This window comes from Eulemur rufifrons, chromosome 16 (genome assembly GCF_041146395.1).
Source record: "Eulemur rufifrons isolate Redbay chromosome 16, OSU_ERuf_1, whole genome shotgun sequence".
In the NCBI taxonomy this organism is placed as follows: Eukaryota; Metazoa; Chordata; class Mammalia; order Primates; family Lemuridae; genus Eulemur; species Eulemur rufifrons.
In genome coordinates this window covers 48,678,179-48,695,785 of record NC_090998.1, presented here as the reverse complement: position 1 = coordinate 48,695,785, position 17,607 = coordinate 48,678,179, and the positions used below count along the sequence as shown (strand labels likewise).

Sequence of the window (17,607 nt, the reverse complement as noted above, 5' to 3'; positions counted from 1 at the left end):
AGTAAACATAATTTTTAGTAAATTACCTGATTATATTTTGCATTTGCTATGTGCTTTGTTTCCAGCTGTCCATACTGTGGAGGTTTACAGGAGAATTCTACAAATGCCAACAACTGGTCAAATATAGCTGGATACATTATCTGCATGTTTTCTGGTCCTACACAGATGGCCTATAAAAGCAAAATATGAACATTAGAGTGGATAATCTGAACTCCATTAAGTACTGCATATACATTTGTCTAACCAAAGACTCTTAAAGACTGTCCTATTATATATCAGTATCACATCATCTTTTATAATCCCTGAAGGACAACTATTTTAAACTATTATGAAATAAAGTATAGGCTAAAAGTGTTAATCAGCTAAAGTTCTTTAATAAAAAGTTTTATGTATTCCTTCACAGAGTGGAAAAAGGGCAAGCACTTAAAGAGAAGTCCCAGGTAGTCCTCAGGTTCTACAATCTGATAATTTGTTCAGTAACACAGGCATTAGCCCATTAAGACTGCTTCACTGACCAAGATGACATTGGCTTCCATTTAAGTGTATCAGTTCATTGACATGACAGCTGATTTCTGCACCATCCCTGGTCCACTGACATTAACAAATAATCATGAGCACTGCAGTTGGAAAGATAAATCATCTGCGAAAATTTGTTTCTAAAAGAAATGTATATTTTAAATTTTTTACAGGGCTGTGTGCATTTAATGTCTAATGTATCTGAATAAATAGATTTGATGTAAAATAAGAAAATTAAATATTTTAATATAAATTAATAACATTTTAATGAATAGCAGTTTCTCTAGATTACTCCAAACAATTTGATATTATAGATTTTAATTATTTCAAATGTGTTGAAAGTACTTAAAATAAATCTCATCTGTTTTTTTTTCCTAGCCACAAATGTATTTTCTCCTCTTACCCTTTCATATTTTCATGTTTTAGTGTTCATTTCTTTCTGTGGTAAAAAATATTTAATGATATTATTTATGGAGTATCTAAAATATACTTGTGCTTTACGAAACAAAAAATATGATCACTTTACACTGGACAGTATTCTCAAAATACTAAACCAAAATTCAAAGCATTTAAAATCTTTAAGGAATTTCTTTAAAAAGATACATACAAAATTTATTTTTATGCAATCCATGGCTTTTTCTTATCAGATAATAGTTTTCTTTTCCCTCTGAAATGTAGCCATTGTGCTGTAACTGAAGTTTAGATCACACCACATTGAGATATGGAGTAGATAAGCAAGTGCTGCCCATACCTAAGTTAGAGCATCCTATAATTACAATGTAAAAAAGTAGAATAGACATCTAATATAATCTCTCAATATTTGGTTATTTTTCTCAGAAACAATGGAGAACTTGAATGGCAAAATTTATACAACCTAAAAGAATTCTCTTTACTGAATATAAAAAACCAGAGAGTAATTACTATGAAAAAGAAACTGAATTACTCTAAGTGAATTCTTTTATTTTCAATGACTTAAAAAAGGAAAAAGTTCACATAGATAACTGAGAAAACTATCATAATTTTCTTTGAAAGTATCTTAGCACAAAGTTATGGATATGTATTTTGATTTTCAATGGCCCTTTCTAAAAATAAAACATACTAATAATGTCATAGCTGATTATAGAGCAATTCTGGTATCTTAAAATGCATAATATGGAACCCACGTTTTCTTTTTACAACAAATTCCATCTAAGAAAAAATTTTTATTGGTTTTTCTTCAGTATTCTGAAATTTGTATATCAGAAAAATCTATAGGATGAACTTGATAAGAAATTTAAGTCCAAAAGCTGAGAACCAATAAGCAATGTGCACAATTCTGATCAGTCCTTGAAAACTGTGTATGTGAAAACAAGAGATGAAATTGGACATCTAATTTCTGACATAGTTCAAGGTTTTGCTTGTTAACTCATTTAACAATAATCCATTCAGTGCCTACCATGTACTAAGGCCCTTGCTAGAGAGCTTGATGAAAACAACAGCTAACATTTACTGAATGCTTAACTTGTGCCAGGTACTAAATGCCTTACAAATATCCCATTTAATAGTCAAAGTTATAGATTTATTATTTTTATTTTATAGATAAGGGAGCTGAGATGGAGAAACTCGCCCATATTATTAGAGTACAGAGCTTTATTACACAACTCCAAGGGCATCATTCACATACAATGTGCGGGTGTCTCATGGAGTACAACTTCAGCAGCCCTGGTGATGAAGATAGACAGGGTATCCAGCCATCTGACTTTAGGAAGTTCAGCAATAAGAAAGACAGATGCAGTCTCTTCACTTCAGAACTTACAGTACAGCACATACAGAAAGCAGATTATCAAATTCCCAGTTCTGAGGGATAAAAACATACCTATCAGGTATACTCTACACTACTCTGGTGACAGGCAGACTAAAAGCCCTGACTTCAGCATTATTTAATTCATCCATGTAACAAAAATACTTGTATGCCCCTAATATTTTGAAATTGAAAAGATAATTCCCAGTTCCCCCGTGTATGCTAAAATTACTTGGCAAAAAAAAAAAAAAATCAATTAGCACACAAAACTAAGTCAATTTGGTTGGGAACTAGCCATTTGGGAACCAAGAGAAGACTGTGACCATGAAGCCCTAAACAATATAAGAGCACTGAGGAAGAACAACATAGACACTCCTCTTTAGAAAGAAAACATGAAATCAGAAATGAATTTTTCCTTTAGGAAGGAAAATAGTTTTTCATCAATAAAATGTTTCTGCTGGATAGCTATTAGTTTAAGGATAAAGTACCAAAGCAAGTAAATTTTGTTGGTGCAAAAATTTTCTGACACTTGTGGAAGAAAATAGAAAAACATTCTAACTGATAAAATATTAATTTTTCTGTTTGGAAATATTAGGGAACCATTAAAGATCTCACATTCAAGGTTTAGGAAACATCATTTAGATAATCACACAAGTAATAAAACAATGGCTTGTGTGAAAATAATGCAAAGACATTATTAATATAAATAAACAATAAAGCTTCCTAAGTTTCAGACTGAATGTTTGTTTTCAAAGCTATTAAAAGCTCAGAACAAATTCTTAATAGTTGTTTTCTTATTGCTAAAGCAGAGCTTTGTGTTTTTTTTTTTTTTGAGACAGAGTGTTGCTCTGTCACCCCAGCTAGAATGCAGTGGCATCATCACAGCTCACTGAGATCTCAAACTCCTGGGCTCAAGCAATCCTCCTGCCTCAGCCTGGAGGCACCACCAGCATTGCACCACCATCCCTGGCTAATTTTTTCTGTTTTTTCCGTAGAGATGGGGTCTCACTCTTACACAGGCTGGTCTCGAAGTCCTGAGCTCAAGTGATCCTCCTGCCTCAGCCTCCCAGAGTGCTAGGATTACAGGTGTGAACCCCCATGCCCAGCCAAAAGCAGAATTTCAAAAAATAAAATGATATTCTTTTTCCTTGAAAAAAATTTGGGGAGTGTTATTTCATTTTTGTTTATTATGCTCTATACATATATAAAAGATCTGAATGAGAATGGGCATCCCGAAAGGCTTATAATCCTCTTTTCTTTTCTGATAGGAAAACTTTTCCATTCTCTCTAGGGCAATCTATAAGCAACTTATTTGCATGCCCAATCTGGGAGAGAAAGTAATTCTTGACAGGCTACTTTCTTCCCACTAAAAATAAAAACAGGTATTTTGATTTCAATTGTGGATAATTGATCTCTACAATAAATTTTTTTAAATGTCAGATTCTTTTAAATTTTAAGTTTCTCCACAATTTGTTTCCCTGCACAATGCACCTACGGTTAAATAGATCAAGAATTACTGTTCAGCTAGACTTCCTCCAGAGCTAATTAAGAGGTATCATGGTATAGTATTAATGGAAATATCACCATTTTTTACTGTGAAAGTTTTCATTACTCCAGTTGGGCAGAATGGAATCAGTTAATTAGAAAACATGATTTGCATTACATAAATGGCTACTGACAACATGTGTGATCAGAATCTAGTTCCACTCTAACTTTGTTAGAAGGTCTTAGCTACTTTCTTAGAATGGCTGACTATTCAGTTGGCATTTTTTTGGTTAGTATTTTGATTGTTGTGAATTGTGCTATAATTTGCTTGACAGTCTAAAGAACACCGATTTTGATCTGGTCTTGCTTGTTAATCTGAATTTGCACGATGATTTTAGGACTATTTAATAACTTTTATTTGCAATTACAAAACACAAATAGCTAAAAATATATCTCTTTAAAATTTCTGTGCGAAAAATATTTTATAATTTTATTCTTTTTAAACATAGGCTTCTGACAATTTTGAGCAAAATTTAAATACAGATGAAAAATATCAAAAAATAGTCCCATTGCTTATTAATTTTCTAATCATAAAATTACTTTACTAAAACTACTATTCCAAATATTATATCTTCTTGTGAAGACTTATATGGACAACCAAAAATGCTGGTGAATTGAAACATGAAGATGCAGGCAGCTTCTTAAAGACTCAAAACAGACCTGAAATTACCTTTTTATTAAATAATTATATCAGAAAACCACAGTTTTTAAAACAACTAGATCTTGGCAATCCTCAATTTATCCCAAAGTATACATGCATGACAATCTTGATGATCTAGAATTTATTCCCAAAAATATAGCAAAGTAAAAATATTCCAGAGAACCATATGCATCATTGCTTAGACAGCCACTAAAATTATATTACCTTTTGGAGAACATCTAAAGCTGTAAGTACAGCCTCCTGTAAACTTGTCAAAACTGCTTCAGTATAAGATGGAAGAATAAAAGGGGATGCATCTGAACTTATTGGGACTGAAATAGCACTGTGTAATATGACTCCCAACTTTTGCAAGTCATCCATGTTGAAACCAGTTTTTATGTGTTGGTAGAGAGCTGGAAATATCTGAATTAAAGCTGTAAGAAAAGGTTGGCTGGGAATGAAAGTTAGTTTATCAAAAGTAATTGGAGGCTTTGTGCTTTCAGATCCAATTCTATACCAAGTATTCCATGCAGCCCACCAGAGATTTAAATCTTCAAGCTCATCAGTAACTACTGGTGGCTCAGAGCTGCTATATCTTCCAAGTCTTTCTCCAACTGAATCTGTTCTTACAAATGGTCTGCTGAGGCCAGGACCTGATACGGAGCCTATAAGAACAGGCACAGGTACATTAACTACAGGTGGTGTCTCAGGCTTATCTGAGTCTCTGATAGGGGATACAATTTGTAAAATTTCCTGGAAGCTTTTCAGAGCAGCCAGAGATACTTCATTGTTTTTGCTGAGTGCTGCTGACTGTATATGGTCAAGAAGAACATCCCAAGCTCTTGAAAAATCTCCTGTGTTAGGAAGAGAAAAAAAAAATTATCAAAGTGATCAAATTTTCTCTTAATATTAGAGACTTCGATGCATATTTGCCTGATTTTTCTGCTTAAATTCTCACATAACTAGAAAAAATATAATTAGGTACTAAAGTACTACCAATATGAATGAAAATCATCACAACTCAGAAATCCAGTAAAAATTTTCAGATGTAGGAACAAAGGACACCAAGAATAGGATAATGGGTATATTAAATAATGTTTTGCTCTTAAAAACAAAATTCTAAATATGTATGTATACATGTTTATACCATTTTCTAGTACTTCTGCTTAAGGAGAAGAGAATAAAAACCTATGAAGGTGAAACAAAAGCTTTTCAATAACATCTTCAGTCTATCCATCTATTAATAACTTCATTAATGATTATGTAAGATATTCTCAGTCTTAATCATTGGAAAAGCTGTAAGTTATAACAGAATGACACATATTTTTATAGGTCTAAAGATTTAAAATAAACTATATGCCATATTCCATAAATTTAAACTTATATTTTAGTTTTCATATTTAAATAATTTTGTAGTTGTAGAATTTTCTTAAACTTTCTTTTTTCATAAGTTAGTGAGTTACCAGGAGAAAATGTACTATAAAGAATAAACCGTCTTTTTACAATGAATTTGTTCCTCTCATGTGAAACTGAGTCTACTGATCCACCATCAGCAGAGTATAAGCTGAATGGTAGCTGCTGGTTGCCACTGATCAAATAAATCGCTTTACTCTTATGACTGGCTAAATACATTTACAGTGAAGTTGTCTATGGCTTGGTGTAATTTATTTCCATGAAGCTTAAAAAAACAAAAACAAAAACAAAACAGAACTTTTTTTCTAGCACAATCAAACCCAATAGTTTTGTTAACATGGATTATCCACATAACTTGCATTAAAATAATGCAAAAGTCAGAGAAATTGATATTTTCCAAAGCAGTATAATATAAGTAGGCTATAAAGTATATAAATAATCAAGGTTTAAAGGCTTTTATTTTGCAAATGCTATAAATTGACTAGATTTTGTTTGTTTAAAAAGGGATAAACCCAAATACCTGAGGAAGCATTCAGTTAATAGGAAAACTGGAAGTAAGTCTGGTATAAAACAATAGGTACTACTTGTCTATTCTGAACAAACTGTAACATCTGGATAGTTACATGCATCTTCCTCTCTCTACTCTTTTTATTAAAAATTGAGGGATAATTTACATAGAATTAAAAAACACAGATTTAAAAGTAAACTGTTCAAAGAGTTTTCACAAATTACATTTTAAAACTATCAAACAGTTAAACCACTTCTGCCTGCTGCCATCCCAGTTAAAAAGTCAGATGAAACATTACATTTGCCAACCAGAGTGGTGACCTAATCTCAGATTTAGAATATTCTGTGCCATTTAGGAAGAAAAAACCCCGCAATTCTTCTATTAACATATTTTTTGTCTAGGAAAGAAGCCCTCTTTCTAAAAGACTAGGTATAATTATATATTGCACATGATTATGTTAAAATATAAACCTTATTCAAAATAATAAATATTACTTCCTAGTCTTCAAGTTATAAAAAAATTATGAAAGATATATGAAATGTCTTATGTCTTCATTTTTAAAAATTTAAATCTCTATAAGATCTTAGCTTTTAAAATAAAGTATGTATCACGGAGGTATTAAAATAATGCTCATTTTGTCAAAACTCAGCAAATGTACAATGAAAATTTATACATTTCACTGCATGTAAATTTCACATGAAAAGAAAAAACTAAAATTAAAAATAATATACATGTCAAGTTATAAAGTGTAAAATGGATCAGATACCATCAATTATTTGTTTTTGGAAAAAAGTGCACATGAAGAACAACATACAAAAATGCCTAGGGAATGAGTAAATATGCTTATGCTTTAACATAAGGAGGTTAAAAAGAAGCCAAATATAAAATAAAAAATGAAACAAATAATATATACAGCACACTCACACCTATGTACAAAAATATCTCTGTTCACTTTTCTCTATCATCCCCCATTACTACCACCGGAATCTAAAGTATTATAATTAGCACCCAGGTTTCTCAATCTCAGTATCACTGACATTTTTGGTTGGATAATTCATTGCTGTGGGGGACTGTCCTGTGTATTGTGAGATGTGTAGCATCATCCCTTGTCTCTACCTGCTAGATAGCAGTAACTCACCCCTCCCTATTTTTGAAAACTAAAAATGTCTCTAGAATTGGTAAATGTTCCATATGGTATAAAATTAGCCCTATTTGAGAACCACTGATCTGACAGCTTCCTAACCAGTCTAACAATATCCAGTCATCCTTCCTTGCAAGCTGCCATTCCATTCTACACATACCAAAGGGATATTTCTAAATGCCTATCTGATCATGTCACACCACAGATTAAAATCTTTCAGTGGTTTTTGTTCAATGCTCTTAGGACAAAGTCCTAACTTTTTAACACATTCTACATGATCTGGCCTCTTCCTACCTCTCAGCCTCACTGGGAATCACACTTTGCCTTACTCTCTTCATTCCAGACCTTCAAACATGCTACAGTCCACACCATCCCTCTTCCCCTCAATTTTCTGTCTCCTTTACATGTTCTCTCTGTCTATAACATTCTCCACACCTCATTTTACCATTGCCTGATGAACTCCTACTTACCCTTCAGACCTCAGGAAAACTACTACTGTCTCTGAGAAACCTATCTGGACTTCACGGGCCAGGTCAAATACCTATAAGTTCACAATGCACCATTCCTTTGTAGCATTTATCATTGTAGCAATTTTGCCTTTATATATGTAATTATGGTTCCTCCCTCACGTAGATGATAGCAAGGATGATGTGTATTTTGCTTACCACTGTATCCCCGAGAGCCTTGCCCACAGTAGGTACACATTAAACATTTTCTCAATGAAACGAATGAAAATGCACATGTTCATGCACATACCACGCATAAACACAAAGACTGTAAGTTAAGAAGAATTATTCTTGGGTAGAAGCATTATATAAATTTTAAAAGAATCTTCTATATTTTCCAAATTTCCTTTAACATAAATTACTTGTAAAATGAGAAGAAAAATGTATATATACCTAAAGGTTGCAGTAAATATCTTCTAGTGTTGAAGATTCTTGCTACTCCAGCCAATGTTAATACCCATGTCTCAGCCCATTGCTTCTCTGCTGTGTCCCTTGAATGATGAATGAGAATATTGCCACCTCCAGACTCAATCTTTTCTTTGTCTGCAGTGGTAGAGGACTCTCGAACTCGGTCCAGTAGATGAAAGAGTACCTAAATATTTATAAAAATGTCATATAAAATGTATTGATAATAAAGCTTAAGAAATAGCATGGGAATCTAAAAATTATTACAAAAAATATACTTGACGGTCTTATCAATCCCCATATATTAGAGGAAATTGATCAACAGAGGTAACAACACATTCTTAAGTTTATCTTTAAGATCATGGAATATGAAAAATTAAAATAAATTGGACAGAATATAAACTAAGACTTGTTGAATTGAGGTATCAATGGAGCATCTATGGGGTAATGTATGAAAAAAGAACAAAAGCTAAGGAGACAGGTCCAAGCAAAAAATATAATTATGGAAGTTATCTGGATAACTGAAGCCTCAGGGTTATATGATGGATGCTTGAAAAAAAATCAACAAGCAAGAAGTGACTGGGACTTGGGGAATGTTTTAATTCAGAGGAAGAAATAAGAGCAAAAAAATAAAATTAAAATTAAACAGAGAAGTAGAAGCGTTCAGTGAAACAGAAGCCAAATTTTAAGAAGAAATGATCAACAATGTTAAATGCTACCAAAAAATGAACAGGATGAGATTAAGCATAGGCCAAATGACTTGGCAATTAAAAGACCACCTGTAGACTGTGAATAATTTCTGTGTTTCTCAAAGTGTGGTCTCTGAACCAGTAGCATCAAGCATCACCCACGAACTTAACAGAAATGCACATTCTCAGGTTAAAATAATCAGAAACTAGGGTGGGGAGGGTGCTTTAACAAGTCTTCTAGGTGATTCTGTTACACTCAAGTTTTAAAGACTCTGAAGTAGAATAATCTGGAAGTCAAATTACAAAGGATATGGGAATACAGGGGAGGTGAGGAAAAAAAATCATTGAGAATTAGACAGCAAAATGATTACAAATGAGGTTTAAAAGAAAAATAAGAATCAGAAAAATATTACATTTAAAACAAACATAAGGAAGACAAGTATGTCTGTAATCTGAGGAGGAGCTAGGGGATGAAGCTGAAATAGAAGACAGAAGGAAACAAGGCTTTTACTACAAATATACATAACTTTTATGTCTCAAAAAATAAAAAGCATAAAAAACAGTGCTTTTAATTATTTTGTTAGGGAACATATATTATTAATTTTTTAAGAACACATTTTTGGGATCTATTAAATTGAAAAGTTTACAAAAGCAAGTGAAAGGATTATATATAGAATTTTATTAAAATGAAACAGGTGGAACAAAAAAGACTTTTAACAAAGGGAGAATGTCACTAATAAGTGTTAATTTTATAAGAAAGTTTTAAAAGAGGAAAAAAAAAGATGAAATTGTATAGTTTATAAATGTACAAATTACCATTTGGAGGTTACTTTTGTTTGGTGAGTCTATAAATTTTATTGTTGTTGATATTTTCATTTATAAAAATTCTCCTTTGATTACATTTGAATTACATGTAGACCTCAAAATTTAAAAAAAAAGAAGTTTTCCACTCTATTGTAAGGGACTGATTACCCTCTGTGGTTCAGCAACTCCTGGTTTTACCATTTTTTGGAAAGCAGAAAAAAAAAAGAGAGAAAGAAGGGCAAAGGCAGAAATTGAGGCGGAGATAAGAGATGAAGACTGAAACAGAGAGATAAGGCCTTTAATATTTAATTTATTCTCTGTGAAGTCCAATTTAAAATATGGGATGTTTTCTGTTTTATCAAACACACAAATGCATGGAAATTCTCCTTTAAAAATCAATAGGAACAAATTTAATTGAAAAAGTACATTGTCTCAATTTAAAGCTGATAGCCTCAGCTATTTTACAGTACCTTCCAAATAACAGTATGCCAGGTTGAATGCTGTAATAAAGTTCCATGTGCACCAATTGTAGAAAACAGAGTTTGCCCTGCACTCTTCCTGACAGCAGGGCGGGGATCCACACATAGTTCACCCAATTTTGCATAAAGACATAACCACAAGCAATCAAACGGTGGTGCGGGATGAAATGGCCGATTTAAAACCACTCCTTTCTCTTCTGCCTGCTTTTGCTGTGCTGCCTCTTCCTTATTCAATTCTTTTTCAATAGTTTCCCCTCTTTGGAAAAAATAATCTGAAATATTCCACTAAAAGGCAAAGTAGAAAAATATCACTTTATTTACAGATTTTGTTTTAAACACATAAATATGCAACGTGGTTATTTTACCTTTCAGAGTAAAACTCGTAAAAGATTACTTCAAAAATCTCTGTTCTGGTAGAACAAATTAAATGAAAACATTTCTTCGTCTGTCAATGTTTCTACATGGTTTCAGGAGAATGTAGGGGGAAAATCTTGTGCTAACATTAATTTTTTTTGTTAGCTTTTTATCATGAAAAATTGCAAGAACATACAGAAAAAACAAGAATAGTATGAGCTTCAATATATAATAATACTATACCCACTACCTAGATACAACAATTGTTAACTGTAAAAAACATAACCATAATTGTTACCATACTAACATAATTGTTAACAATTCCTTAATATCATTTAATAATAAATTTATAATTTCATATACGAAAAGAGCAATTACTGTCTCCAAACGTATCTTATGATTTCATTCTCAACCAGGGTACAGCATGCAAATTAATGGTAATTATGCCAATGGTAAAAATATAGAAGATCCAGTAATGGGAACATAAATGTAAAATAAAGGAGGTGATATCTAGCAATAATTTAAGCAACACTGAATTAACCAATCACTCTTTGGGAGCAATTTATACACAACATGCTTACATTTTTTTCCATAATTATATTTTTAATGCTAAAATATCTGTGGTCCCTTGGTATCTGTGGGGAATTGGTTCCAGGAACGCCCACAAATACCAAAATCCATGGATGCTCATGTTCCTTATATACAATCGTGTAGTATGTGCATATAACCTCCACACACCCTTCCATATACTTTAAATGTTTAGATTATTTATAATACCTAATACAATGTAAATAGTTGTTGTACTGTATTATTTAGGTAATATTAACAAGAAAAATAAGTCTATACATGTTCAGTACAAATACAACCATCTTTTTAAAAAATATTTTCCATCCATGGTTGCTTGAATCCACAGATGGAGAACCAATGGATACAAATGGCCAAATGTATTAACTTATCCAGCTTGCTAGAGAAACTTAAGATTGACTTTACAAAACTTATGAGTTAAAATATACATTTAAAAGATTCTAAAGAATTGCCTTTAAATAAATATATATTGGGAATAGCTCTCTGCATGTTTATTTCATATAATATTAATAATACCTTAACTAAGATTTTATTACAGGTATACCTCGTTTTATTGTACTTCACTTTTTTTTTTTTTTTTGAGACAGGGTCTTCCTCTGTCTCCCAGGCTAGAGTGCAGTGGTGTCATAATAGCTCACTGAAACCTCTAACTCCTGGGCTCGAACAATCCTCCTTCCACAGCCTCCCAAGTAGCTGGGACTATAGGGACATGCTACAACACCTGGCTAATTTCTATTTTTTGTAGAGATGCGGTCTCACTCTTGTTCAGGCTGGTCTTGAACTCCTGGCCTCAAGCGATCCTCCCATGTTGGCCTCCCCCAAAGTGCTAAGATTACAAGCATGAGCCACTGCACCTGGTCTGTGCTTCACTTTATCGCAATTCACAGATACTGCATTTTTTACAAATTGAAAGTTTGTGCCAACTCTGTGTTGAGCAAGTCTATTGTATCAGCATCATTTTTCCAATGCCAAGTGCTCACTTCAAGTCTCACATTTTGGTAATTCTCACAATGTTTCAAACTTCTTTGTTATTATTTTATCTGTTATGATGGTCTGTGATCAATGATCTTTGATGTTACCATCATAACTGTTTTGGGGCAGACAAATCATACCCATATAAGATGGTGAACTTAATCAATAAATATATGTCTTCTGACTATTCTATTGACAGGCCATTCCCCTATCTTTCTCCCTTTCCTCAGGCCTCCCTAATCTCTGAGATACAGCAATATTGAAATCAGGCCAATTAATAACCCTACAATGGCCTCTAAGTGTTCAAGTGAAAGGAAGAGCCATATGCCTCTGTCTTTAAAACTAAAGCTAGAAATGACTAAGCTTAGTAAAAAAAAGAAGCACATCAAAAGCCCACAGGCCAAAAGCTAGGTTTCTTGTTCCAAACAGTTAGCTAATTTGTGAATGCAAAGGCAAAGTTCTTGAGGGAAATTAAAAGTGCTACTCCAGTGAACATGCAAATGATAAGAAAGTGAAACAGCCTTATTGTTTATATGGAGAAAGTTGGAGTGGTCTGGATAGATCAAACCAGCCACAATATTCCCTACAGCCAAAGCCTAATCAGAGCAAGGACCTAACTAACCCTCTTCAATTCTATGAAGGCTGAGAGAGGTGAGGAAGCTGCAAGAAGAAAAGTTTGAAACTAGCTGATGTTGGTTCGTGAGTTTTAAGGAAAGAAACTGTCTCCATAACATACAAGTGGAAGGTGAAGCAGCAAGTGCTAATGTAGAAGCTGCGGCAAGTTATCCAGAAGATCTATTAATAGCTAAGATCATTGATGAAGGCGGCTACACTAAACAACAGATCTTCAATGTAGACAAAACAGCCTTCTATTAGAAGAAGATACCATCTAGGACTTTCATAGCTAGAGAAGAGAAGTCAGTATCTGGCTTCGAAGAACAGGCTGACTCTCTTGTTAGCGGCTAATGCAACTTGTGACTTTAAGTTGAAACCCATACTCATTTGCCATGCTGAAAATCCTAGGGGCCTTAAGAATTACACTAAATCTACTCTGCCTATGTTATATAAATGGAAAACCAAAGCCTAGATGACAGCACCCCTGTTTATAGCATGATTTGCTGACTATTTTAAGCCCACTGTTGAGACTTACTGCTCAGAAAAAGATTCCTTCCAAAATATTACTGCTTATTGACATTACACCTAGTCATCCAAGAGTTCTGATGGAGATGTACAAGGACATTAATGTTGTTTTCATGCCTGCTAACAAAATATCCATTCTGCAGCCCATGGATCAATGAGTAATTTCAGTTTTCAAGTCTTCTTATTTAAGAAATACATCCTGTAAGGCTACAGTTGCCATAGATAGTGATTCCTCTGATGGATCTGGCAAAGTAAATTGAAAATCTTCTGGAAAGGATTCACCATTTTAGATGTCACACAGAACATTTGTTATTCATGGAAGAAGGTCAAAATATCAACATTAACAGTTGTTTGGAAGAAGCTGATTCCAACCCTCATGGATGACTTACAGAGGTTTAAGACTTCAGTGGAGGAAGTAACTAAAGATGTGGTAGAAACAGCAAGAGAACTAGAATGAGAAGTAGAGCCTGAAGATGTGACTGAACTGCTGTAATCTCATAATAAAACTTGAATGGATGAGGAGTTGCTCCTTATGAATGAGCAAAGAAAGTGGTTTCTTGAGATAGAATCTTCTCTAGGTGAAGATGCTATGAACATTGTTGAAATGACAACAAAGGGTTTAGAATATTCCATAAACTTAGTTGATAAAGCAGCGACAGGGTTTCAGAGAACTGACTCCAATTTTGAAAGAAGTTACACTGTGGGTAAATGGTATCAAATAGCATTGCCTGCTACAGAGAAATCTTTTGTGAAAGGAAGAGTCAATCTATGCAGCAAATGTCATTGTCTTATTTTAAGAAATTGCCACAGCCACCCCAACCTTCAGCAACCAACTACCCTGATCAGTCAGAAGCCATTAACATTGAGGCAAGGCCATCCACCAGCAAAACAATACAACTCAATGAATGTTCACATAAGCATTTTGGACAATAAATTATTTTTTGATTAAGGTATGTACATACTTTTTAGACACAATACTATATAACACTTACTAGACTATAGTATAGTATAACTTTTCTATGTACTGGGAAATCAAAAAATTTGTGTGACTTATTGCAATATTTGCTTTATTGTAGTGGTCTGGAACCAAACCCACAATATCTCCAAGGTATGCCTGTATTTCTATGTTCTAAATGCATAAAACGAGGCTCAATAGGTCAATAATTTAACAATTAACAAAAGTCAAGCAGAATTAAAATACATGTATACCTGTGTCCAGAACCTAGGCTCCTCCACTATCATGTGACATCTCCTAATAGTATAAAGCAGTGCTGACAGACTACAAGACTACGTAAACAGTAAAGCCTTTTATTGAAGCTTTATTCACTAAATAGTAGTACACGAAAATGCTGCTATCTAAAGTAATATTGCAAATCAATTAACCTTCACACTAAAGTCAGCAGAATATTTCCCTTGTGTGTACTATTATTTATTAAATCCTCTCATGAGAAACTTTGTAAAAAGCTAAACTTCAGCTCAATATATGAAAATTATTTCAAATAACCTGCTACTAATAAATGATTTCTTAAGTGATGTTATTTAATTCTTCACACAAGAGATAAGTTTGGTACTTAAAAGTCATTTAAACAATTCCCATAGAGCTAAATGCATGTTTGCTTAACTTTCACTCCCAACTGCATAACAGTAATTTCTAAATCACATTATGGTAAGAAAGAAAGGCAATGATACTTACCAATAAACCTATTGAAGTTAAACTAATATTAAGTTCTTGGTTATGAAGACCAAAGCTACCTGCAACATCTACAACTATTTGCAGGCAAGTGCAAGGCATTGTTGGTAGAAAATCTGTCACAACCAACTGAAGACACTGGAATGCAGTTCTTATCAAGGATTCTCTGAAAACATAGAAGAAATGTATACTGATGCATTTAAAATAAATACACAAAAATCCATATCTTACCATCATTTGAATCAAGCAAAATGTTTAGAATTTGAAGAAAATCTTTTCTAATATAGATCACATAGTACTTCAACATTTATATAAATATAAAAGAGGTATTAAAAAATAAAAAAGTAGATTAAAAAAGGAATAGAAAATAAATATTAATACCATATTATTTCTATTTGTATTTTGCACAACTAACCAAAGAAAACTTAGCCAATGAATGAGAAAAGGAAATTGGCTACAGTTACTTTTTCCCCACTGTATCCCCAATATCCAGCATGGTGCCTAGCATATGTAAATACACACAATTTATTCAATGAATGAAAATGAGCTCTTTCATTCTTTGCTCAATAAATGAAAACCATAGTTCCCCTATAGTATATATTTATACTATATCTTATTTAAATCTCCAAAGGAATATAAAATTCTATATCTTGTCTGTGAGACCAGAGTAAAATTTGAATTTCAAATGAAGAGAATAGTAAGTATTTGGTTTGTAGAAATGTTCTGGTTATAAAAAATAATAGTGAAAATGACAATTATAGGCCGGGCGCGGTGGCTCACGCCTGTAATCCTAGCACTCTGGGAGGCCGAGGCGGGTGGATTGCTCAAGGTCAGGAGTTCGAGACCAGCCTGAGCGAGACCCCGTCTCTACTAAAAAAATAGAAAGACATTATATGGACACCTAAAAATCTATATAGAAAAAATTAGCCGGGCATAGTGGCGCATGCCTGTAGTCCCAGCTACTCGGGAGGCTGAGGCAGTAGGATCGCTTAAGCCCAGGAGTTTGAGGTTGCTGTGAGCTAAGCTGACGCCACGGCACTCACTCTAGCCTGGGCAACAAAGTGAGACTCTGTCTCAACAAAAAAAAAAAAAAAAAAAAAAAAAAAAAAAAAAAAAAGAAAATGACAATTATAATAGGTAACACTTATTGAGTGCCTAGTATGTCATATGCTTTCTAAGTATATTACATGTATTAATTCATTTCATCTTTACCACAATACCCTATTTTATACATTGCATTTTAGGTAGGGAGAAGAAACTTAAGCTTGATCTAATCTGATCTCTTTTCACTTTAATCATCTCAGTATTTTATAGTACTTAAGGAAATTTATTACTACAAATATTTAAGAACAATTAATTCTCCATGATAGTCTCAAGCATCTTGATCATCTAAAACTTCTAGTCGTCAAAACAAGATAGTGTGAACCTTGCTGTAGAATTACAAACAAATTATCCAATGTCTGTTAAATCTCTCCACTGCAATATTCTACCCTAAATTAAACAAGTCCATACATTTCCTTCCAAATATGCTCTTCTTTCTGTATTCCCTATTAGCTAATGATACCACCATTCACTAAACTGCCTAAATCAGAAATCTGGACATCATTTCTGATTGCTATTTCTCCCTTTCCCTCTATAGTCAATCTGTTAACTAGCTCAAACCCATCTCCTCTTATTTCTAGAGAGCACATATAGGCTCTCTTATTTCTCAGCCTCCTCTCCACACTGCTGTCACAGTGATATCTGTCAAATGCACATCTGATCACCTCATTCCTCTGCTTAAAATTCTAAAATGTCTCCCAAATGTACTCAGGATAAAGCCAAATAGCTTAAAAGCATACAGATGGGGTCCTTCATAATTTTGGCTCTGCCCCCTAATACTGAAGCCCTCTTCTTCTGTGGCATAACAATCTACAGTTATGCATCACTTAACGATGGGGATATGACCTGAGAAATTCATCATTGTGTGAACATCATAGAGTGTACTTACACAAACAAAGATGGTATATAGCCTACTGCACACCTAGCTATACAGTATAGCATACTGCTCCTGGCTGCAAACCTGCGCAGCATGTTACTGTACTGAATACTGTAGGCAACTGTAACATGACAAGTATTTATGTACTGAAATATATATAAAGATGGTACGGTAAAAATATTATAATCTATAAGACCACTGTCATATTTGTGGTCTGTCACTGACTAAAACATCATTGCAGTACATGACTGAACTTTCTTACAAGGATTATACTGCTAGGGTAAGAGGTACTTAGCTGTGTAATCAGAACAACTAGCAAGCATAGTATTTGGAATACACTAAGCACAGAAGAAATGTTTACTAAATAAATTAATGAAAAAGTTGCTTTAAGCTATTTCTTAGATTTCCCAATATATATAGGAGCGTAAAGCTCTAAATGCTGTTTCACATGTTATCAAATAC

General features: G+C 33.4%; 1 protein-coding gene across 3 annotated transcripts in view; it reads right to left on the bottom strand.

Annotated features, from left to right (window-relative positions):
• The window catches only part of MON2 (MON2 homolog, regulator of endosome-to-Golgi trafficking), a 103,647-nt gene that overhangs the window by 23,938 nt on the left and 62,102 nt on the right, over positions 1-17,607 (bottom strand). For all 3 annotated transcript variants that reach the window (XM_069489369.1, XM_069489370.1, XM_069489371.1), the window contains exons 23-27: positions 15,171-15,333; positions 10,418-10,711; positions 8,443-8,641; positions 4,707-5,335; positions 27-170 (exon numbers count right to left, since the gene is read on the bottom strand). In XM_069489369.1, the coding sequence (XP_069345470.1) occupies positions 27-170; positions 4,707-5,335; positions 8,443-8,641; positions 10,418-10,711; positions 15,171-15,333 (1,429 nt within the window). The remainder of the gene's footprint in view (positions 1-26; positions 171-4,706; positions 5,336-8,442; positions 8,642-10,417; positions 10,712-15,170; positions 15,334-17,607) is intronic.